At 42.4% G+C, this 24,296-nt stretch overlaps 4 protein-coding genes across 4 annotated transcripts; all 4 read left to right on the top strand.

Annotated features, from left to right (window-relative positions):
* Window positions 1-11,492: 11,492 nt before the first annotated feature.
* Window positions 11,493-13,637, top strand: EV422DRAFT_510533 (S-adenosyl-L-methionine-dependent methyltransferase; the record flags this gene model as incomplete). Its single annotated transcript, XM_053068940.1, has 1 exon — window positions 11,493-13,637. One exon carries the CDS (start codon window positions 11,493-11,495, stop codon window positions 13,635-13,637), a length of 2,145 nt encoding a protein of 714 aa, XP_052920482.1.
* Window positions 13,638-13,939: 302 nt separating this feature from the next.
* On the top strand, window positions 13,940-15,803 carry EV422DRAFT_510532 (uncharacterized protein; the record flags this gene model as incomplete). The annotated part of the gene is made up of 3 exons (XM_053068939.1): window positions 13,940-13,986; window positions 14,038-15,478; window positions 15,759-15,803. The coding sequence occupies 3 exons, from the start codon at window positions 13,940-13,942 to the stop codon at window positions 15,801-15,803; spliced, it is 1,533 nt and encodes a 510-aa protein (XP_052920481.1).
* Window positions 15,804-16,695: 892 nt separating this feature from the next.
* Window positions 16,696-19,545, top strand: EV422DRAFT_510531 (uncharacterized protein; the record flags this gene model as incomplete). The annotated part of the gene is made up of 4 exons (XM_053068938.1): window positions 16,696-16,824; window positions 16,899-18,123; window positions 18,147-18,179; window positions 18,233-19,545. The coding sequence occupies 4 exons, from the start codon at window positions 16,696-16,698 to the stop codon at window positions 19,543-19,545; spliced, it is 2,700 nt and encodes an 899-aa protein (XP_052920480.1).
* A 197-nt stretch (window positions 19,546-19,742) lies between these two features.
* Window positions 19,743-24,206, top strand: EV422DRAFT_510530 (uncharacterized protein; the record flags this gene model as incomplete). The annotated part of the gene is made up of 3 exons (XM_053068937.1): window positions 19,743-20,063; window positions 20,100-20,624; window positions 20,658-24,206. Coding segments are annotated over 3 exons (4,395 nt in total), but the record flags the coding sequence as incomplete, so codon positions are not given.
* Window positions 24,207-24,296: the final 90 nt, after the last annotated feature.

The raw sequence follows: 24,296 nt of genomic DNA, 5'->3' as shown, positions 1-24,296 counted from the left end.
CTTATTTCGGTATCTCTACTGCAGTCATGGAGTGCGACATCCGATTTTAACAACGCGGTTGTTTTTGCCGAGTCAGGATCTACGACTTTAAGAAAAGCGACTTTGCCCGAAGGGACCTACGACTCAACAAACATTTTGAGTGCTCTTGGAAGCGCAATGACTGCAGCGGGGTCTCAACCGTACAGTGTGTCTTACGATGGAGTGACTCGAAGACTAACTGTTTCAACTCTGGAAGTAAAACGTTCAAGATCCTTGGAGGATCCCGTGGTTCAAGCGCTTTTCTGCACTTGGTATCGATAAGGTGAATGAAACCGGATATGGATCAAGTATAACATTTCCAAACACACTCAATCTATCGCGTCACAACCAATTCTAATAACTTCAAGGACTCTACAGACAAATGGAGCGATTCTTTATCCGGCTGGTATTGACTCGGACATCAATTGTCTAGCAGCGATAAATCCTGATTCGTATGGAGATATCTTGACATGGGTCAACCCGAGTGACAACTTTCATCGAGCCGAAGATCTACACTCAATCAAATTGACTTCCAATTGTAGATAGCATCGTTGCAAGTTGTGAGAACATCCGCTCCAATAACAATTCATTGGGAATTAGACGACCCTATGACTCGTTGTATAACGAATTTTTTTTCTCTTCTGTACAGTAAAACATTGAACAAAATGTCAGAAAACGAAAGCGCATCTACTGAAAACCCTTCTGTACAGGAAGAAAAACCAATTGTTGACGACCCGATCACCGAGGCTGTTATTGAAAAGGTGAAGGTCAAAAACCGCGATCTGAAAACAGATCGAAGCATGCGTCGAGCGCAAGAGAAACGTACCGAGAACTTGAAGAAGATGAAGGAACTCAAAGAGAAAGCAGATACAGAACAGAAAAGGAGCAAGAGAAAAGGGCAAAAGAATCTAAAGACGAAGCAAGAAAGATAATTGAGAAATATGAAGCGGAAAAAAAGAAAATTGCTGAACAAAAGCGACAAGAGCGTATAGCGAAAATCAATCGAATGCCGAACGCTTCAACCTGCTGCGTACAAAGACGACTCTGTGGAGGAAAACACGTTTGTAGAATTTGATCCTCCCGAAGCAGATGATGATCCGTATATGGGAATCTTTGGCGGACGTTGATGGACATTGATTATTTTTTTCTAAGAGATATGTTAAACCATTATAACTTAAAATAATGTCAACAAATCCCGTTGTTCCTTCAAACTGGATCTATAGTCAGACAATTTTCGATGCATTCAGACGCTCTCAGCGAAAATATTGCGATTTATCGCCCAATCAAGGAGACGTTTAGTTCAAAATCACCTGGAAATGCTATAAAATCGTAGTTGATTCCAATAGTTCCTTTTTGAGACCTCAACGTTCGTATCTATCGGGAACAATTACTGTGAAAAACGCGATGGCAGCCCCGTCACGGATGCGCAGATTTCTCAAATCGGTGCAATGGCTTGCTTCCGAACGATGAATGTGAAGTTTGGCGGAAAAGTTGTTGACGAAATTGAAGATATGCCAAGTTTTGTTGCAGACACTCTCCAGTTTGTGGAGGCAGAGAAACGAAAATACCTAAAATATAACGAAGGAGCAGGTAACCCGGATGCGTTCAAAAATCCCAACGGAACTTTCACATTCAAACACCATTTGTTAGCAGGGTCCATGAGAAATTTGAACGGAAACCCGATTCCACTAGCGATTTTGCCGAATCAATCGGTGGAATTAATTCACTTTAAACACACCGCAGCAGCCTTCACAATGTAGGTTCCGGAGTATACTTTGAAGTTTCAAATCTTCGTTATGTAGCACAACTTGTGACCCGAGTGCCGCTTATATGTCCGCATTGTGGTCCGGAATTTGGGCAGGAAGTATCTCGAAATGGATGTAAGGTGTTCAACAACTCTCCAATGTATGTAGTGGTGCGTCACAGAACAACTTCATCCTCCCACTCACAAACGGCGGATCGTCGGTTAACCAGATTTAGATCGATATAAATACGCCACTACATCAGGGGACAAAAGTTTGATTTATGATACAGCCAACTTAAGTCATGGCGTTACCAGATAGGACAATATAGATTACCTTTAACCGAAGATTTCCAGGTAAGATACGGTTATGATAGGCAACCTCTCCATGAACGACAACACATCATACGCCTCTGAAGACCTGGACCTCGATAACTTTTACAACAAACAGTTCGTATGCGTTATTCGTGGCAAAGCGCAGATGAAGATTCCAGTAGCGCTTTGAACCTACTCGGAGGCTCCGGAAACGTACATCTAATTACGACACATAATTTACCCTCCCCGAGTACCGCCGTTTCATTGCAAACAACCGTCTATTCACAACGCACCATCCTTGTGGGGCAACCGTCGATATCGTATAAAAATCTTCTAATCATATAGTAGAAACCAATGCCGAGAAAACAAAAGGTTTTGAAACCAGTTCGCATCCCTGCTAGAACTAAATCGGAAAACCGAAAAAAGGTGTAATCCCTCCACAACTGCTTCCATTTATCCTTTCGACGAGCCGGGAAGAAGATCGTTTAAAACTTATGCGCTTTTGTACATTTCATCCTGATTCTCAAATATTACAATTATAATCTTCTATACAATTATGATCTTTTATCTTATACTTTTCGTGCCCGTTTTGAAGATTGTTCCCAGCCGTGTTCATAAGATAATCTCTCGGGAGGTAAACTTGTTCGTGTACTTTTCTTTTTCCTTATTGGCGCAATGGGTGTATTTTCTGGAGCCCTCACTGCTGGGGAATCGGTGAAGATATCTCTCTGTGTTGGTGTTGCAGAATCCTCATTTGGGGAAATAACTTGAGTAATCGGTTCGGTGGTAACAAACTGTTCAATTGGTGTGGAGAGATCCATAGGGGGTCCTACCGTTCCAGTTGAAAGGGTAGATTTTGGACTCCTATTCGGGAAAATGTCGCTTTGAGTGACTGCTGAACTGGCAGATGGATAACTTATTGTTGGTGAGAAATTCGTAATTATGGGTGGTGGGCGTGGTCTAGCAACCCGTGGCACATCTCCAAGAGAATATTGTGTCCCTACATCTTTGTTTTCCGTAATCTTTTCCTTTCTTAAAGTTTCTATCAATCGCTGCATCGCTCCTACTTCACTTAATGCGATAGGTGTGACGCTTTGCACTTGGCTGAGAAGTCGTTCCATCTCGTCCGGCGTCATTGTCGAAGGAACATTTTTAAAACCTACCGATTCTAACATTCTCTTGAACGTAGACATTGTGGCTGTTGTCATTCTTCCAAGTTGCTCTTCCTGAGATCGGAGTTGTGTTTGCAATGTTTGATTCGCGTGCGTTACTGCATGTCACAGTCCACCCTATGGTATATACCATAGGGTGGACTGTGACAGATCCTATAGTAAAAAAGAAGACTCCCATAGTAGAGAATGGACTGACCCATAGTTCGAAACTGCTCTGCCGGATCCCATAGTAAAAGAATTGTCACATATCACCTTATTCAACATTTAAACATCTCCCTTCACGACATCGAATCACGTGACGGCACATGACTTCTCTCCATTCATTTCGAGTCACATTGCGTCATCTTCTGTCATTCCGCCGCTGTCCTGTCAACCGTCAATCCGTCACGCGTTCCCTCCATTCCGCTCATGACCGCCGCCATTCCTCTCAAACCTCTTTAACTTAACCTTCGCCTCCGTCCACAGCCGTAGACACTTTCTTCACATCGTCCCTCTATATCCACCTCTTCATTCACTTATTCGTTTTTGTTAACGTCAAATCTACCTAGTTGTTCTCCGATTGGTGACAAAGTGAAATAAGTTATACGACTTTTACACGTTGTCACCTTTCGGAGAACAAGAATGCTTCTCACACGTTTCTCTCCGTTCCTCTTGGAAAAAAGAGGGAAAATAAATGACGCCTCCCCACCCACCCCTCCATTCACTCTTTCGTTTCTGCTACAGTCACATTCTACCCAGTTGTTCTCCGCAAGGTGACAAAGTGAAATAAGTCATACGACTTTTACACGTTGTCACCTTTCGGAGAACAACAATGCTCTCACACGTTTCTCTCCGTTCCTCTTGGAAAAAAGAGGGAAATTAAATGACGCCTCCCCACCCGCACCTTCATCAATCCAATGAAGACCATATCTTATTCAAAACACTATTTACAAGATCTAACGGATTACTCATCAGAGTTCAGATGAGAGCAAATGTCTTCTATCTCTTCCCGCCACCGGAGCAACTCTTCCTGCACTGTCTCATCGTTGTCAATGTTGGCAATTTCCAAAAACTGTTTGACTTGAAGGATCAAGATGCGTACAAATCCCATACACTGGCAACCTTCTTCACGCATGCTATCATTGCATTTAACTGGATAGATGCAGAATTTTGTGAATTCCTTCAATCCATCCACATGATAAGCGACCTTTGAGAAGACGTAGCGGAGTTTGCATCTATCCTCGCCGAGATAAAACTTCTGAGTCCTTTTTGAAAATAGCCTTTGCGAGATATTGTAACGTATTGCGTTGATGTGATACTGGCGTTTATCAACCGGGTTTTTAGATCTGCAGTTTGGACGCTTGTTTTTCTGTTTGGGTGTCCGAGGCATGTTTTGCGTTTGTGTTGTGTGATATAAAAGGAATTGCACTCTAAATGGAACTTCCAATGCGACATTCCTCTTTCCATGCGACTCTATTTATAGACGGCAAAATCCCGATCTCTTTCTTGCATAAGGAAAGGCAATGCCAAGGAAATCCGGTCTTCTCGATAGAACACATGATTAGCGGTCATCCATCTCGAAACAAATATTAGTGCCGGAACCAAATCCGATAACAACTTGCATTCGAGATAACTGTCAAGAAATGATACCACATGAGCAGCGGTCATCCATCTCGAAACAAATCTTGGTGCGGGACCAGGACCAAATCCGATAACAACTTACACTCGATAATAACTCCTGACATCATCGGATTTTCATTATCGATATTAACTTAATTTACATAAAAGCGACCGCACTATAGGTTCCTAAATTTATTCTTTCCTTATTTCAAAAGGAAACCTATTAAAGATGTCCGAATTTCTATTGAAAACCGCCGATTTGTCTCAATTTCTGGATCGTAATAAGGCTGATTTTGCGAATACTTCTAGAGAAGTTAAACGATTTCAGCAACATGGAGTATTTGACTCGATTGAACGATTATCCGCTTTGAATGAAGTTAAAAGTCTGATCAATAAATCCAAAATCTCTGCTCGCACTCCGAACGGGATCTCGAATAAATCCATGTCCGATGCCATAGGTAAAGTCCACCGGATCTTCAAAAACGCGGGATATGAAAGATTGAATATAAGCCCCGAGTTATTCGATAAGACGAGAAAGCCTTTGGCGGACGAATCTCACAGATTGAACAACGAATATAATGCGAGGAGACGTCAAGGAATTCAACCCGAAATTTGGATTGAAGACTGGCAATCCGTTATGAAGGCAATGAAGAAGTATTATGAAGATAATCTTATGGAAATCTTCGATATGAACACTCCGAGTCTTTACCAGATTCAGTCCTTGCAAGATGGAATCATTGGGCTTTTCGTTTGTTATTTTTACAATGTTCGCGCGAACTTTGCAAACTTGAAAATATTCAATCGGGATGGCGTAGATTGGAATAAAGACAATATTTTCATCTTTGATCAAAGGGACCCGAAAAAGGAAGGAAATGCGTCAATCTTATGGAATGATCGAAAGGCTGATCGCATCAAGAAAAGAAAACTTGCGAAAATTGACGGAGTCGAGGATAAAGATCTGAACGGGTCGTATTTGCAGTTCTTTACCGCTCCGCCGCACAGCGATATTGTGGATGTGGATCCTAAATACGTCTGTGACATTTTACTTCGATTTATTCAAAAGTTCCGCAAAGAAGGGAATCTGATCTTCCTGGATGCAAAAGGCAAGGAGTTCAAGATGGATACATTTCGAGAGCACATTCAAGCGATTATGGAAAAGGCATGCGGTCAAAAACATGGGATTCGTCTTTGTCGCAAGGTACAGATCACCCATCTCCGTAAAAATGGTATCTCGCGAGCCTCTTCCATTTTCCTAGCAGACAATTGCCACCACAATGAGGAGGAAAATCTGAACTACTGCAGTGATGCTGTTCCGAAACCTACCGCCGGTTCCTCTCAAACTCCCGCAGGAGACCCGGAGCATTGATATTAGATCTTGGCTCCCATGTCGATTGACTTAATGGATAATTACGATATTTTACTAAATATTCGACTATAGTCCTTTTGCCTACTTTTCTTGTTCGTTTATCTGCAATATATTCCACTTCATATTCTACGTCTTTGTTTAATCTCCCCGACCGCCTGGGAGGGGGTTGAATCGCTTCCTCTTCCTCGTCCTCTTCACCCTGTCCATCATCCGGTGGTTCAAGATTCTCTACAGTCCGTGGGCGTTCGATACGCTGGTCAGGTGTAGGTACAAGCAATAATTGCGATCTTGCAAAAAGTCCTTTCTCGATCGTCCCATCTTGACTTTTAAGTTTGTAGGATGGTAATTGATTTTCATATGGTGATGCCACCACACCTGCGATTGTGTATAGTTCCGGTGCAAAGTATCCTGTCCTGCTTGGTTTCTTAATGTTTGTTCCAGAATATGGAAACACCTTTCTCACCGTTTCTCCAACCTTCAAAGTTGTTGCTCCACGAACATTCACACTTTTTGCCGCACGACGCAAAATATTACCACCCGCTTCTGAATGAGTCGCAGAATCTGGAGCAGATTCCTCTATTTCATCCGGTGATTTGCGCGTAGTTGAATTGAAAGTGGAATTCAACGAATCTATCAATCCGGGCAGTGCCGTTACCCAGTCCTTGTTCCCTGTTGTTTCCATGAATATGGAGATCTGTTTACGAACAGATGCATTAGATCGCTCGATTATTCCATTCGACCATGGCTGATGTGGACGTGTTGTAAAATGTGGAACATTGATACTTTCTAAGTACTGGTCAAACACGTTTGCAAATTCGCCCCCATTGTCACTTACTAAACGCGTGAATGTCATATTGGGATTCTCCCTTATAATCTCGCGTAGTGCCCTTGTGCATTCCGCTGCTGTCTTTCCCTTTATCGCTTTTCCGTAGAGTTTTCTTGAAAATGTGTCAATCATACTGAAAACCGCACTAAACCCTCTGTAAGAATCGCTTGACATATCCATTGTATCACATTGAAATGATCCTAATGAGGTAGAAACTATTGCACGTACACCAGTCGCTCGAACGGGTCTCCTGAATTTCTGTGCTATCGGTTGTCTCGATAGCCAGTTCATTACTTGTCTTCGAGATATGTTATTTTGCGGATCTTTCCGCAACATGAAATATAGACGATCGCGTCCATAGAAGTTTCGTCCTTCATAGAATAATGCTTTCAGTTTCCCTTCTTGCTCCGGGGTTAACGGCGGAGTCATTGATCTTTGCTTATTGACCAGAAATTTAATCAGTTTCTGGTCATTTTTGTCATTGTTCGGTAAAAATTGATAAAACACCTGAATCTTTTTCTCGGGCATGAGCGCTCAGTAAAGAGGTCATGCTATATAGGCAAAGATTCGAAAAAGCCTGAAAATGCACAACCCAAAATAATAAAATGGCTCAGGAGTTTGGTCGCGCGGAAGTCTTTGTTGCTCAACTCGTAGAATAGTTTTTCGTCATATTCGGGACGGAAATCTTCAAGCGGTCTTTTTCCGCCTAGTGACTTTTGGTTTTACCTGGTCGTCTAAAATCTTCTGTACCAATGCTTCTGCCATTTCCTTCTGTAAGGATTCGAGTATTTCTTTTCTGGAGTTTTCGTTAACGTCTAACCAAAGGCGATCTTGCGAAAGCGCTGCTAATACGGTGTCATACGTTTCCTTTGTTACAATTTCTGGTATATAGAACATTTCTATTCAAAAACCAACAATTTAAAAAAAGTCGTGAAACCCGTCTTTGTCGCAATACCGGTACATCGTTCGCGCATCATCCGCTGCCAAATTCACATATGCAAACGAATACGGCTCCTTGTGCTTTCCGTAAGATACGATAGAACTTCTTTTTTTGTTTTAAACGCACTTGTCAATAATTTCGCCAAAGATTCCATATCCTCCGAATTATTTTTAAAGATTATGAACTCTGTTGTGTTGTTCTTCATCTTTCGAGTCAGTTGACCGCTCACGGACTGGATGCACACCATGGTGGAGCAGAGAAAGTGTCGTCCTTTCGTATAAAGTTTAGATAACTCTTTGTTTAACTCCTTCCCTTGAGCATTGTCTCCAGCGTCGTCAATATACAACAGCAAAGATTTCCCACTTTCCGCCAGCAACTTTTGATCTTCCAGAATCTCGGCTATCATTGTATTATTCACTTCGTCTGTGAAAAAGATGTTCCTGTGCTTAGTGCTCTGTGCCAATTGTTTTATACTCTTATCGTACAAGACTGTATCTGACATTATTATCACTCTGTCAAACACTTTTGCATAAACGTCTTCGATCAATCCACATACAAGAGCGGATTTCCCACTTTTGCGCGGTGCGATAAGTGTACTACATATGGGAGGAGCCTGAATGTCGATCGGAATGATTTTGTTTCGAACCTCGTTTTTCTTTGGGAAGATCGGTTTCGGTTTGTAAGACATTAATTCTCTTACCTTATTACTAAATGTATTCAGAAATTTTATACTCTAGTGTCTCCCAACGTACATACAACATCCAACCTAGACGGATTGAGGCTTTCAAAATACTGAGCGTCTCTTTCCTTCAAGATTGGGACCTGGTTGAAAGTAACGTGAATGACACTATTGCATTTGCCCAACAAGGTTCGGATACCATCTTGTACGCAAAGATCCCAAATGGTAATTACTCGATCGTTGACTTCCCAAACGCTGTTTCCACCGCTATGAATAGCGCGGCTGGCTCTAATGTATACTCTGCTACATTCGATGGTGTTAGACGCAAGTTAACGGTAAATAGCAACTCTGTTTCTTTCAAGATACTTCCTGGCAATCGTGGGTCAACAGCCTATATTCTTATGGGAATGTCCCGTCGAGCTGATATTGGATTCGGTTCCTCTCACGAGATGAAGAATCCTATCAATTTAAGCGGTTCATATCCTGTCATTTTGACTTCCAACATTCAATGCAAAGGCACCCAGTACCTTACAGATTATAACGACAGCGCTCAATCAATCTGTTGCAGCATCGTACCCGATAGTTTTGGGGACATTGTACAATATGAAAATTCAGGCGAGTTTCTTCCCGTTGGACAGACCATATCTCAAATTGAGTTTCATCTGATCAATTCCCTTACCGGAACAGAAGTATCATTGAATTCTCCTTTGAGTGTCAGATTCGCCATTCTAGACGATGCAGACGATCTTTGACCGCACCTATGTTCCTCTTAAATATTTTGTTTTCTTTATAAAAACTCGTGTTAAATGAGCGAAGATCCAAATCATTCGAGTGCCTCTGCCGATTCTCCTGCCAATACTGAAACGGTACAAGAATCTGTACAAGATTCAATACCGGAGATTCGACCACCTTCACCAAAGCCAGAGTTAAAACCTAAAAAACAAAGAACACCCGCACAGGAAGCGGCTTTAAAGAAAGCCGTCGCCACACGGAAAAAAAACTTGCAAGAATTGTCCGCTATGAAGAAAAAGGAAAACGAAGATAGAAAGATCCAAGAAGCGAAAAAACTTCTTGAAAAGGAGAAACTCGCAAAGAAATTGGCAAAAGAGGAAAAGGCTAAATTAAAGCCGCAAACATTACAAACCGCTAAACGGGCACGTTCAATCAAAGTTCCACCTAATGAACCGACTGCAATTCGGTCAAAACCAAGTCAAGAAACTGAATATGTTGAGTTTGACACCGACTACGACGACGATGATGGCTACGATTATTACGGTGGAATTTATGGCTAGTTTTTTTTTTGTACTTATTAGTAAACATGTCTGTACCTAACAACTGGCTGTTTGCTACGAAAACTTTCTCCCGCCCGTACAGCGATCCTCGTGGCGAAGGGGTTGCAACTTTTTCGCCTTCGGGTCAAAATGTGTATTCTACGAAAACGCGTCAGTTGACACCTATTAGAATCCAATGCGATTCCAATTCTGTCTCGTTCATTTTACAAAAGTTGATTCTTTCGATGGACGTCACGGCTTTGAAGAATAACAGTCCTGTATCTGGGTCTGGAATCGTTAATACTAAACTTGGTATCGAATCTATCATACAATCGCTCACAGTCAAAGCAGGTAACGAAACAGTTGTTCAGATCCCGAATTATCCTGCGTACCTTGTACAGCATACAGAAATATGAGTAAAGGCCATAAACAACTACTTGGAAATCTGACCGGTTATGGTTCCACTGATATGTTCAGCGGAACTGCTACAGCCAGCGTTAGCATGCACCCATGGTTGGGATTTTTTCACCCAACTAACGATCAATTTTTGCCCGTGTGGGCACTTCCGAATCAGGCCATGACCATCGAGTTGGTACTTGCGGATCCCAATACGGTTTTTACAAGTGCTGGAGTAGTTGATGAACTTCAAATCAGCAACATCCGCTGTTTGATTCCGTACGTTACCCCACCTCCATCTATAGTTGTTAATGCTACAAGAGCAATCGCTGATGGTAAAAGTATCTACTATGATTATGTCCGCGCCACTCAAACAGAAAATGCCGCAAGCGGCGGCTTGAGAAATACGTTCAACCTACATATGTCAGGCGTTAGATCCCTTATCGGATTGGAAATGTCATTTATAGACGATGATGTGCTTGCAGATCAAACTAAGGACAAGTCACAATCATTCTCGTCTCAAAATCTAAGAGAATGGCGGCTCCAATTAGGACCAAATGCGACAATTCCAAGCGGTCTAACTGGTTTTACTCACGGGCCTTATGATCGTCAAACGCTTCTTGTTTCCCAACTGAGCAACAACGACTTTGAGCAACTTGCTGATATGGACATCTCATTCAAAGACTATGATACCGCAAATTTCTCGTTTTCTTACGGTTTTGAAGACAAATCCGAAGGCAGCGGTGCTGCTTTGTCATTCACCGGAACCGACTCCATACTTCGAGTACACACCGTACATGCGTCGCCCGCACCTAGTCAACGATGCAGACTTCTCAGCACTTACTTTGAAAATGTCACACTCGCGATCGGGGATGTAGTCAGTGTGGTATAATTAGCATAACCTCCATCTCTATCAAGCAAATCCCGACTTGTTTCAACGATTCAAATGGCACCTGGTTGTTCTCCGATTGGTGACAACGTGAAATAAGTTATACGACTTTTACACGTTGTCACCAATCGGAGAACAAGAATGTTCAGTTTGGAAAAAGACGGAAAAATAAATGACGCCTCCCCCCTGTCAAAGCGCGTTTACGTAATATCGCCAACTACATTCCTTTGGAACCACCGATTTCCACAAGAATGTCCAAACATAAAAACTCTTCAACAAAATGGCTCTCGCCATTCATGAAGCAAACATCGACCCAACTTATTTCATTATCAATCCTGATGTCGGAGACGGGTTTCTCAAGACCTGCATTGCTTTGCATCACATACTGGATGCGAAATTATACAAGGTTTCGTATCCTGCAGCGGACGATTATTTGAAAGCGAGATGGAAACTTTCGAGAGCGGCCGGTTACAACTTTTCCCGCGCCGGACGAATTATTATTCAAATGGGGAAAACACTCGGTCGGGACAAAATGCCCTGCGCTATCGGGCTTTATCTCATGTTGGATAAACTTCACAAAGAGCGAAATTTGACTCATGTTGAGATATGGAGAAAGGCGGTTCAATACTTTGGCTCTCGTCAAATGGTCATTGCGGTCAAAATGGATGAAATATTTGAAGACCTACCACCCGATTCCGCCATTGACCTTTCGGGCGAACCCGGTCTCCAGTTGGACGATACCACTCGCACAGAGATAGATGAAGAGATAGATGAAGATACAGAGATTGAAGATGTGATCGAAAATGAAAGGGATACGAACGAAGTAGATTGGAGTTCCCGATTAAGAAAGCGAAAAGAGGTTACTCAAGACACCTCAGACGAAGATGATTCGGAGACTACCAAACGACCGAATATTCCGATATCTACTGGATTTGGAAGATCCGAAAACGAGTATAATACGCCCCAATATCTGGTGAATCTGATCACCAAATTTTGTGGCGAAATTGATCTTGATCCGTGCTGGAATCCCGAGTCAAAGATCATTGCAAAAACCGTATACGGTGAACAAGTCGACGGAACATTTGTCAACGCTTTGACGTTGTCTGATTGGACAAAAAGCAATTGGGTTTATCTTAATGCACCTGGTGCTGCAATCGACGCTGAACAACATGGTCCGAAAACTTCTGCGAAAAGACCTTACCTCCATAACGACTTTTGGGAAAAGACAATGTTGGAAATGAAAAAGGGAAACATCAAACGGATCATTGCAATCATTCCGAATTGTCCATACCGGAAATGGTGCAGGTTCGCCCTCGCACGGGGACTTTGTTGCCACCTTACGAGAAAAGTCCCGTGGGATAAAACGGCCGCTGCAAAGGTTCGAATGGACGACATGCGATTTTCGGCAAAGAATTCACATATCTCGAACGATGTCTATTCACGCATGATCGTGTATATTGACTCGGATGCAGACTATCCACATACAGATAAATTCATCGAGGTCTTTCGAACCCATGGATTTATTCCCGGATTAAATACGCGCATACCAAGGATTCTGGAGATTTCCGAGAAAAGACCATTGCGGTACTTTTCTGCCTTTGCTGGAATCGGTGGTGCCGAAATGGCATTAAGAAAAATCTTTCCCGAAGCCATTTGCGTTGGCTTTTGCGAGACAGATAAAGACGCTTTAAAAGTTTATGTTGAGCATCATCCTCGACATAAAAACTTTGGAGACATCACCAAAATCAAAACAAATACCATACCGGATTTTGACCTGTTAATCGGAGGTCCTCCGTGTCAACCTTTTTCGCTTGCCAATCCGGGAAAAACTAAATTCACCGATCCTCGGGCGGATTTGTATACACAATTCGTCAGAATCCGCAACGACTGTCAACCCCAATATGTGATTATGGAAAACGTTCCTATGGATTCAGCAAGCATTGCGGAGATCTCGAAAGGACTTTTGTCTACGACGGTGCAAAAACTCAATGCCGCGTCGTTTTGTGCACAAAATCGAATCCGTTTATACTGGACAAATTTCTTTGTTCCGGAACCTTTGGATGTGCCTTCGCCGACAATTGACAGTATAGTAGAACCCAATCATTCCGGAAAGTCGCTCCATTGGAAATGCTTCAAACAACCTCCTCCCCCAGATCTCATTGCCGCGTTCAACAAGGACACGGTGGAGCAAACAGTGAAATTTCGGGACGATGGAAAAAGTAACACCATCATAGCGACCGAGTGTTATGAATTGGCTATCGCTGCAAATGGAGTATTCAGGCTTTTGACCTGCTCGGAACGCGAGAAGTTACAAGGGTTTCCCGTGGGATACACCGCATTTGTCCCTGATAAAAGTAGAAAGCGATTACTTGGAAACGCTATGAACGTACCTACAATCGAGTACATCCTAAAGCACATCCCCTAACACTTCATTCGATCGTCCCACCTTGTACTTTGTCTAAGAAATCCTGACCTTGTCTATTAATCTCATCGAGTCTGTGAATCCCCTTTGTTGCAGTGGAATCCACTCGACGCGAAGTTTCTTTGATCTTCTCGTTGAAGAGTGGAGATTCTTGCACAGCATTGTTAACATTTGTGATGAATTTTGCGCTTTTATGTCCCACCTTCACAGCGTTGTTTGCAAATGAACGCGCCTTGTGATAATAACTTGGAGCATTGGTTATAAAAGTATTCGCTTTTTTTTTCAGATTGTTCAAGAAATTTGCCATGTCTGTTATTGTACATAGGCACAGAATTAAATTTGATGCCTTTAGGTAAATGGCATTCTATAAAGCAAACGTGCTGGAATTCCAAGGGATCAACAGGTCAAAAGGAATCCCGAATCTCCAGCGTCACCAAATCGGACGAGCCCTTGACTATAATAATCTAGATGAGAATGGAAGGCCAGATGTCGTTTATTCTTGGAATAGAGACATCCAGGACAAAGATCTTGCAACCAAAACACATTATGTCAAACCAGTTTATGAAGAGCGTGTTTCCAGCGCCGAAATCCTCCGGTTATCTGCAAAACAGCACTATACCCAAGCATACAAAGATGGTCTAGAATATATCAAAGCCGAGAAAGACTATCGCGCTAAAGAACGATATCTGGATAGCATCACACCATCTCGGCGAAACAAGACCGTCACAATTGGGACAAGCACATCAACGAGTGGCCTTCCCGTCCCCGACACGGAAGGTCGGGTTTATAACTATGATGCGCAAACAACTGCGCAAACAGGCTTGATGTTTGAAGCACCGGCTAACCTACATGAAGTCCCAGATTTGCCCAAAAATGTGTCCGGTCAACGTGTCCACCCAGTTATAATCACGCACGAAAAAGAGATCGTTGTTGATAACCTTACTGGAGCAGCCCAAGTCAAAACCGGAAGTTCCTCTGTTCTTAAAGCACCTGTTGTAAGCAATTCTCTTGATTATCAAGAGCCAATGATGCCCGGATCGTTTCCTAATATGATCGGAAAAGATGAAGTTAAAATTGAAAATAACATACCTCCGGAGATCAATATTGGGAATGAAAGAACAGAAAGAAAACCAGAAATCGCTTTGACCACCATCAGCGACCCGAATAAGGTTGAGGAACTCTTATCAAAAACACAAGTTACGAGTAATCTCGTTCGAACCCCTGGAAAGACGCCTATTGGAAATGTGAGGAAAGATCGTCGTTTTGATCCGACCAAACGAAGAATAAAGAACAGATTAGAAGACTCACTATTGCAATCCACACTTAACAAGCAGGAATTGGTAGGATTTTCTGATGGAATTAACATTGAGGTACACGATGATGGCGCAGCAAGACGGAGATTGTCCGCACTCGCTAAAGATAACACAATCCCATCACCAAAACCCCAAGCCCGAATCGGTGCTCGCACTGATGAGTTAGCCATTAATCCCGCTGTTAAACGAAAAGCGGAGGTTTCTCTAAGAAAGGAACCGTCATCAAAGCGACGAAAGATTGATGATGCAGACGAAATTCAATTAATAGATCCAAAAGTTTTGGAACGATCTAGAATGCATCGAATAGTTCAAGCAAATGTTGGAGTTGAGACCATTGTTGATCCAGTGGCTTCCCGTGTTAAGAAACAAGAAAAAGCCTCATTCTTGCGTCCTATCGCAAATCTACGCGGAAAGGAAAGAATCGATTATGCGATACCTCCAACATTTACCGTCGCGGATGTTGAACCTACTGTAAGCATCCGAAAACGCCCTACAAAAACGCAACAAATGCCCACTCGACCTGTCAAAAAGGTCAGAATTGACTGAATTTATGGATTTACATTCAGTGACATAACGCGTTTCAAGTTGTCATAAACGGGATTGCCTAAAATGCAACTTAAATAGATACGTTTCTGATGGTCTAATTGCAATGAAAAAGCAAAGAAACGATGCGTCCGTACTATCCGAAAAGAAACCCCGCAGGTCAAATCATATATCCGCTGGGAACTCGTAAGTGTAAAATTGGATAATTGCACAACCACGATTCCGTTCATTTAAACACCGACCGTATTGTTATGAATGTTATTTGAAGAAAAAGGAACCGGTCGATTTCAAGTTGGATGCTGATAGCGACTAAGCGATCTTCCGAAAGTAACTACCCACTGATTCTTGATTGTTCTTCCTCCTTTCCACCTTTTATCTGATATCGTACATGCCATTGCGTACGCTTGTTTAGAAGAAGTCACTTGTAATTCTACACCCCCTTTCCCTTTGTATGTCAATTCACCTTTATCAAATTTTTCAAGAATCTCATCCATTATCTCCTTCTTGAAAAGTTCGGCCGAAACCTCCTCTTCGTTTATATTGTGTTTTCTGTAGAATTCGTCCATTTATTGTTGTGTAAGATAAAGTGTATTACGCCATTTAACCGCGAGCCCCAATCGTTTCTCCGATTGTGGACAAAGTGAAATAAGGGGTTATACGACTTTTACACTTGTCACCTTGCGGAGAACAATGCTTCTCACACGTTTCTCGTCGGAAAAAAAAGGAAAAAAATAAATGACGCCTCCCATTTGGACTCCATACAGGTCGTATTGACAGCCAAACCGAAATCTAATGGTGCGGTGTAGGGAGGCGTCATTTATTTTTTCCGTTTTTTTCCACACAGAAACATTCTTGTTCTCCGATTGGTGACAACGTGTAAAAGTCGTATAACTTATTTCACTTTGTCACCAATCGGAGAACAACTCGATCCTTGAAATTGAAACTATTACGACAGTAAACTATTCGATTGAGATGGAGAACGTCAGAAAATGATATTTGATTGTCGAATGGATGTAGACAGGTAAAGTTTATTTAAGCAGAAAATTATGTATCTGTTAAACATCCAATTCACGAACAATGGATATTGCAAAATTACACCAAAATCAATAAGTATGGTCTATCATTCTACACCAATAGGAACACAGCAAGAAAGGTTATGGAAACGTTGATGGAGAGATGTGGGCCTGAGCAATGCCTCGTTGCCCATGTTCGAGATTATGAAGGCAAAGGGAAAAAAGGAAGGTGAGATGGTGAAGAAAAAGTACTGCCAATATGCGATCGTAGAATGCTCTAAACTGGAGGATTTGCTGAAAGATGACAAAGGACTATTTGAAGTTATGCATCCTGATAGAATGATGAAACTAATGTTTGATATTGATTATACGGGAATGAATGATCCTATTGGAAGGTAAAAAAAAGGATTCGATCGATTCTTCCGAATGCTTCCATGAATATTTCGGGAAGTGTGGGGGAAAAGGGCGATACTCTGAAATTCTCATATCACATTGTTGTGAATAACTACCATGTTCTGAATGTGGGCGAACTTGACCCGATTAAGCAGTTTTGTGCCATGTATAAGGAACTTGGATTTGACATGAATATCTACAGAGCGAACGGCTTGATGAAATATGTAAACCAATCCAAAGGTGACGGACGAGTCCAGGAGATAATAGAAGGTTCTGATAACATTTTGGATCACACGATCATGCATGGTATTCCAAAGGACAGCATCCACGTAAAGAATGTTTCCGAACTTCAAAACTTTCTATCGACCGGGGCTCCAGCGCTCCGGAAGAGAACACGAGAAAATGACGAGGGCTCGGTACAAGCGAGAAAAGGTCGCTACTATCCGGGTCAAATACCGAGAATGAACTTGGAACCTCCGGAAACCCTAGATATCTATAGAGGGGATCCGCTGCATTTTCTAGCGCACATGCCAAACCCTAAACGTGGGGATACGTTTGAATTGTCCAACTGGTTATGCAGTGAGATCGGTCGTTGGTGTAAGATGGCAGGTATCACCTTTGCGTCGTTTTGGGAGTGGAATTCGAAAAAGGATAGCACTCCGCAACGCAAAGCAAAATATATAGACTTTTGGAATCGGGTGGATGTACAGTCGAAGCCCATTTCGGAGAACTTCATGAAAGCGTGTTTGGTTGCTGTTTATAACGGAAACATTCTAAAGTCGACGCCATACAAAGTAATGGAAAATGCGATAAACAAAGAGTTCAATCATCGCATTGACTCAAGATGGTTATCCTCAGCGGATCTTCACTTGGGTGACGATTATAAACACATTGTATTGCATGTTTCGCTCGGCGGTAACAAAAGTGGAAGTACCATTGATTATCTCAAAGAATTATTGGAGGGGGACAAAGAATTGACAGCGCTTTGGACAACATGTAGAATTGCGTTGACAAATGAACAAAGAGGAAGAATGGAAAAAACAGGCATCACCCAATGGAAATATTATCTGGATTACAGACCCGATGAGAAACAAAATCCAGTGCATCATCCCTATCTCGTATGTTCCATTCAGTCGATCTACTTAGCAAGGGGAGTTTACGATATAATTGTCATTGATGAGTGCGAAACGTTATTGCGAAGTTTTGCGGACGATGCAAAATGCCATGGTAACCCATCTCAACATTGGAAGAATTTCATGCGCCTGTTGGCGTCAGCAAAGAAGGTAATTTGGATGGACGGGTTTCTTACCTAGAGCGACAACCGATTTGATTCGAGACATTGGAGGTGAAAGTTTCATTATTGGATCGAGTGTTCCTCCTCCGCAACGAGAGATCAAGTATTGCAAAGAAATAGAAGATCTTTATGCGAAAATGTTCAACAGTCTGGATAAAGGGGAAAAGATCTTTATCGCATCGGGAGCAAAAGGTTCTCGAAAGGTTCATTCCGCATTTGATGGGGTGGAAAACATTGTTTCGACGCTAATGGCAAAATACAAATGGAAACGTGGAACAGAAATAATTGGTATCCACGCGGATCGCAAAAAAGACAAGGAGAATCTGAGAAATATTGAGGAGGTATGGGGAAATCCGGCTGTGCGAGTGGTGGTTGGAAACGCTGCTTTAGCGGTGGGCGTGAATTATGATGTAAAAGAAGGGATGCGCCCGTTTGACCGGGTTTTTGGCATTTTCAATCCGGCTTGTATATCGTACCGGGACTTTTTCCAATTACTGGCAAGAATTCGGAGGCCACTTTCGAATGAGATATGGATTCTGTTTACGGAACCTTTCATGAAGGCAGTAAAGCAGGATCGACTGATTGTTTCACAATCCGATGGATTTCGTACCTTAGCCGCGCATATGGATTCAGAGAGTTTCGCGGATAAACATCACAAATCGGCACAGGATCTGTTCAAATTGTATGCAGATCTATGTAACATCAAACTATGCAGCAAAACATGCTTTGCATTGGAAAAGGATGCACGTCATTTAATAAGCGGCTGTTTCGACAGTCGATTCAATATGTTCTCATGGCATAACATTAAGGATATCTCAGGAGAAGAGTGTGAGAGACTTGAAAGATTGATCGAAGCCCTCCAAGCAGACGTCGATCAGATTCTTCAAGTTAAAAAATTCAGGTTCAGAAATCTATTTAGAAGTGTGGTTACTGAAAACCTTGTTGAAATCTACTGGGACACGTACAGGGATACCGTCTACGCAGTGAATAACTTTGGCAGGTTAGAACGAGGTCAAGAACTGTATCACGACATAAAATGCGCCCCAATAGTCCACAAGTTTTACAAGGACAATAATCTAACAATCGAAGGGGAAATCAGACCAGAGCATGTCTGTAACTCACCTTTTGAAGACATACAAAGATCTTTTAAAATGTTTCACCGACCGAAAACGTACAGAATGGACCTATACGCAAAGATCATCAATGCTTATTTTTGTGCACCAATTATTGTTAAAACGAAAGAGAAACGTAAGAATAAGAAACGGTACACATGGGACACAAATGGATTGTTACTTGGTAAGATAGCAGAAGCGTTGCTATCATTCGAAGAGTTCGATATCTTGAATTGCGATTAAGTCCTTATATAATGCTTTAATTAAAAAAACATTCGTCGTTCTCCGACGGGTGACAAAGTGAAATTAGTTATACAACTTTTACATGTTGTCACCTTGCGGAGAACACGAATTTTTCGGTTGGAAAAAAAAGTGAAAAAATAAATGAGGCCTCCAATAATGTTCAACATCTTATTTTGTAATGCATTGAATATAACAGAATGTCTGGATTAAACAGCAGAAATTCGAGCGGTTTGCGAAATTTAAACGATACGCTGTTGAACAGCCCGTATGTTTCCGGAAATATGAAAGCCCTTAGTGGAGACACAAAACTCTCCGGATTTCATTCAGCCGAGGTGAAAAATCTCTATAACCAAAATGGTGAATTAAAAATCAACGACCTTGTTGACAGCGAAGATGCTATTATTTACAAGACTAACGGAACCGCATCTATTGGAGTAATCCCTGACAATATGGAATTTCCTCTCGAAAGGAATGACGGAAGCCGAACTGTTTCCCTTGTAACAAACTTGCCTCTTGGAGTAAGTCAGGGCGGATTAACTCTGTTTCACGATCAGACTCTTTCAGAGAGCGATGAAGGTTTGACTGTAAATTTTCCCCCGCCTGATCTAGAGAATCTTCAAGAGCCTTTGTCAAGAGACGATAAAGGAATAAAGTTGGACTTTGATGAGGATTCATTGGAGGTGAATAATGGCAAATTAGCAGTTGTGAAAGAGCCTTTGACGGCCCCGTTGACGCGTAACGTACAAGGAATATCTCTCGATATTGACTCCACATTGACAGTTGAAAACGGTCAGTTGTCAGTTGTTCCAGAGAACATTCAGGCGATTGTTGATCAATCTTTGGAAGTAGCAGAACCGCTCTCGAAAGATCAGGACAAGGTTATCCACCTCAATTATGGGAAAGGGTTGAAAGTAAACGATGAAGGGAAACTGGAGACGGATATTGATACCGTTATTATTGGACGAGGGGCAATCTCGAATGATAAAGGTTCCAGTATCTTGCTCGAAGATGTCCTACAAGAAGGGTTTGATTCCCTTGCGGACTTTCTAGGAGATGATACGGATGTTGATACAACTGTTGTGCGTTTAAAGACATCTGATGATTTTCAACAGACTGGCAACAAATTGGCTATCCGCTCGAAAGGTATGGGACAGGTTCCATTCTACTCTGCTTTAAGCGGATTCAATGGAGACAGTAGTTTTACGTATAATGAAACACTCAATGAATTACATGTCCCGCATGTATACGTCAATACCGACTTCAATCCGGACAATAATCAAGTGCCAAGTACTGCCTACGTAGAGCAATTGTACCAAGCAGGGTCAGGTATAGACATATCCGGAGTGTCCAATGGTCGGCGTACTATCGATGTTAGAACAGATGCAAGTTTAGCAATTGACTCTTCACAAAATCTTTCAGTAAATCCGTCGGCTATCGTCGACAATAAAGGTGTTCGCATCGTCAATGATAAAATTGCGATAGGACTAACTTTTCAACCTGGAAATGGCGGATTGAAATTAGAGAATTCGAATCAAGTGAAACTCGCTCCATCTGTCTCAGGTTCAATCACATTCGATGGTAACAACACGTTCGGTGAGAAACTCACAGCAAGTAACGGAGTTAAACGCATAGAAAATGATTTGCAGTTGGATTTACAGGCTGGTGATTCGACTGTTACGGTGACAGGCAATTCAATAAAAGGTGCCTATACTGGATCTAATGGAGTGTCAGTTACGGGAAACACTATTTCCGGCGCCTACACGGCTGGAAACAACATATCCATTTCGGGGTCAAGCATCAGTTGCACATATCAACCAGAACCGGAAACACCCACGGTAATTACCGGCGCTTTACCTATCATTGTTACTGGAGCGGATAAGGAATTCAACGTGTCTAAGCAGCCTTTGGTTATAACAGGGGGCTCCGGAATCCTCGTTGTTGGCTCCGAGGAAACCGGTTTCAATATCTCTTCAATTCAGCCCTACAAGAACCGGAAAGAAGATGATGATCCGGAAGAGAAAAATGAGGATTCGGAGCCCAGTGGCGAATCTGATCCTTTAACAGCATCTGGATCTAATCCCGTAGTCTCCGTTACCGGACCCCTTTCCACAATCCTTGGAGGCGCGGTTGGTCTCATTGGCCCTGCGGCTGGCGCTCCATTTGCCACATCTGCTATCGGTAGCGTCGGGGGTCTTCTTGGAGGACCTGCTGCAGCAGCAGGAATCCTTGGTGGTTTCATCGCTGCAAGTGGTCGACAAAGAAAGAATCAGAAAGACGCAAATGGCAACAATGTAGTGGATTCAAAGGGAAACCCCGTTCCAGATCCAAACGGCTCACAAGTTATCATCGCAACTTTCCCAAAAACGGATGATACATCCTGTGATGTTACGAGATTACTTTTTGACACCCCACCTCCATGTTCATATCTTGGTATTGCAAAAGAGATTCCACAGCAGGCTGTAAACTTGGATATGCTACGTCAATACGACTCTACAATCATACAGCCAACTTATTCAAATTTGATCATTCAGAATACAAATCTTCTTCAGACTGCTATCGATGGTAAAGTTGCAAAAACGGATACCATTCCGTATGCGAGAATAACGGGTGCTCCAGATCTCACCATCTACGAGAAGAAATTAACATTTGCTGGACCTATCCTTTCCAGAGATACATCTAATACCGTTTCCGTTAATACCGGAAATATCACTACTCTTGGGACACTCACATCTCTTAACGTAACAGGCGCTTTGACCGTCGGCTCTATAAGCAGTCCGACTCTGAACAATTATCTGTTATCCAGTGTTGCTTCAACAACTTATCAACCTTTGAATGCGCGTCTTACAAATTTTGGGAACATTGCGCCAACAAACACGTACATGCTAATCGCAAGCGGAGGCAATTTCATTCAGTATTCCCCAGCAGACGTTCGTGCGAATCTCTCATTAAAAAATCTGAGTTTGCTCGATACGTTAGACTACACTAGTTCGGCGTTGGTGAACAAACCTACGCTTGGTTCTCTTGCAGCACTTAATGTCCTCGATTACACTTCGGCTTCACTTACAAACAAGCCTTCGCTTGGCAGTTTGGCGGCTAAATCCGTTATCAATCTCGCAAGTACAGATGTCACCGGAATTCTTCCTTTCGGGTCTGTTGATCCGAACATTGTTATTGCAGGAACCGGCCTCTCGAAAACCGCTCAGACGCTAAGTGTGAATCCTGTACAAACACAAATCACAAGTGTGGGTACTTTAACGGGTCTCACCGTTTCTGGTTCTAGCACATTTACAGGGTCAATAACCGTACCTACTCCAACCACGCCTTCGCATGCTGTAACAAAATCATATGTGGATGGATTGATTTCTACAACGCAAACGGGAGCGCAACCGCTAAATGGAAAATTGACTGCTATTTCTTCGAGCACCGCCACTCTAAACAATTTCCTTGTAGGAGATGGAACCAATTTTGTCTCAACGACTCCATCAGCATCTAGGACGGCTTTGGGTTTAGGCTCGATTGCATTGAAGAATTCTATAGATTTAGCAAACGATGTTGGGGTGACTGTCCTTCCATATAGTAATATTGATCAAACGGTTGCCCAAAAGTCATACGTCGATGGTTTAGTCTCAACTGCTGGAACGGGATTGACAAAAACAGGAAACGTTTTCAGCGTTAATGCTAGTCAAACAGGTATAACATCTCTTGGGACCCTATCATCATTGAGCGTCGGTGGGAATGCAAATATTGCTGGAGATGTCACGGTGTCAGGAAATGTAGTTGTATCAACTGTCCCGACATTGGGGACACATCTTACAAATAAGACATATGTCGATACCCTTCTAAGTGCTGGAACAGGATTGACACGTAGTGGAAATTCGTTCAGCGTAAATCCTGCTCAGCCTCAAATTACAAGCGTTGGAACTCTATCATCTTTGAATGTTGGTGGAAATGCAAACTTATCCAATGTTCAAATTGCCGGAACGACTGATTCTACCTCGACCACATCAGGTGCGCTCCAAGTTGTTGGAGGAGTTGGTGTGGGGAAAAGTGTGGTGGTTGGCGGCACCGTATTCCTAGGAGGAACAACAGCGAACCTGAATACCACAACAGGACAGACTTTGAATATAAATAACGCTGCATCGACTGTAGTTACTTCTACTCTTGACTCCAACGCTATAAATGCTGGTGCTCTCCAAGTTGCAGGCGGCGTTGGAATTGCTAAATCATTATACGTCGGTGGATATGGAATCATAAAAGAATCTACAGCCGGAAATGGACCTTCTGTAGGTCTTATAAACTCAAACGGTGGAGGTTGGACTTTGTGGCATATAGGCCAAACAAGTGGCCTTGGAACTAATAATTTCGGCTTATACAACAATACTGCCGCAAATCTTGCGTTAACGGTGAATGTGGCAACAAACGCATTAAATATCAATTCGACAACTGATTCGAATGGTATAACAACGGGGGCTTTACAAGTCGCCGGAGGAGTTGGTATCGCCAAGAAATTGACCGTAGGGAGTGATGCGAGTTTTGTCGGGTCAAATCAAAGTATCTTTTGGTACAACGGTTCGGTATCCACACCCACATTTGGAAGCAGCATAACGGGCAACGTTTCAGCAGCAGGGTATTTTTCCTCAAATTCGGCTATTGGCGATATGGTAATTCGGGCACAGTACAATAATTCACCGACAAACTTACGATTCGCTAACGGACCCGGCGTATCAAATCTGATTTTGACAAATGGAAAT

The sequence above is a fragment of the Fimicolochytrium jonesii genome (assembly GCF_025526975.1).
Source record: "Fimicolochytrium jonesii strain JEL569 chromosome Unknown EV422scaffold_53, whole genome shotgun sequence".
NCBI classification, from domain to species: domain Eukaryota; kingdom Fungi; phylum Chytridiomycota; class Chytridiomycetes; order Spizellomycetales; family Powellomycetaceae; genus Fimicolochytrium; species Fimicolochytrium jonesii.
The sequence above is the reverse complement of the archived record's forward strand: the minus strand, read 5'-3'. Positions and strand labels throughout refer to the sequence as shown.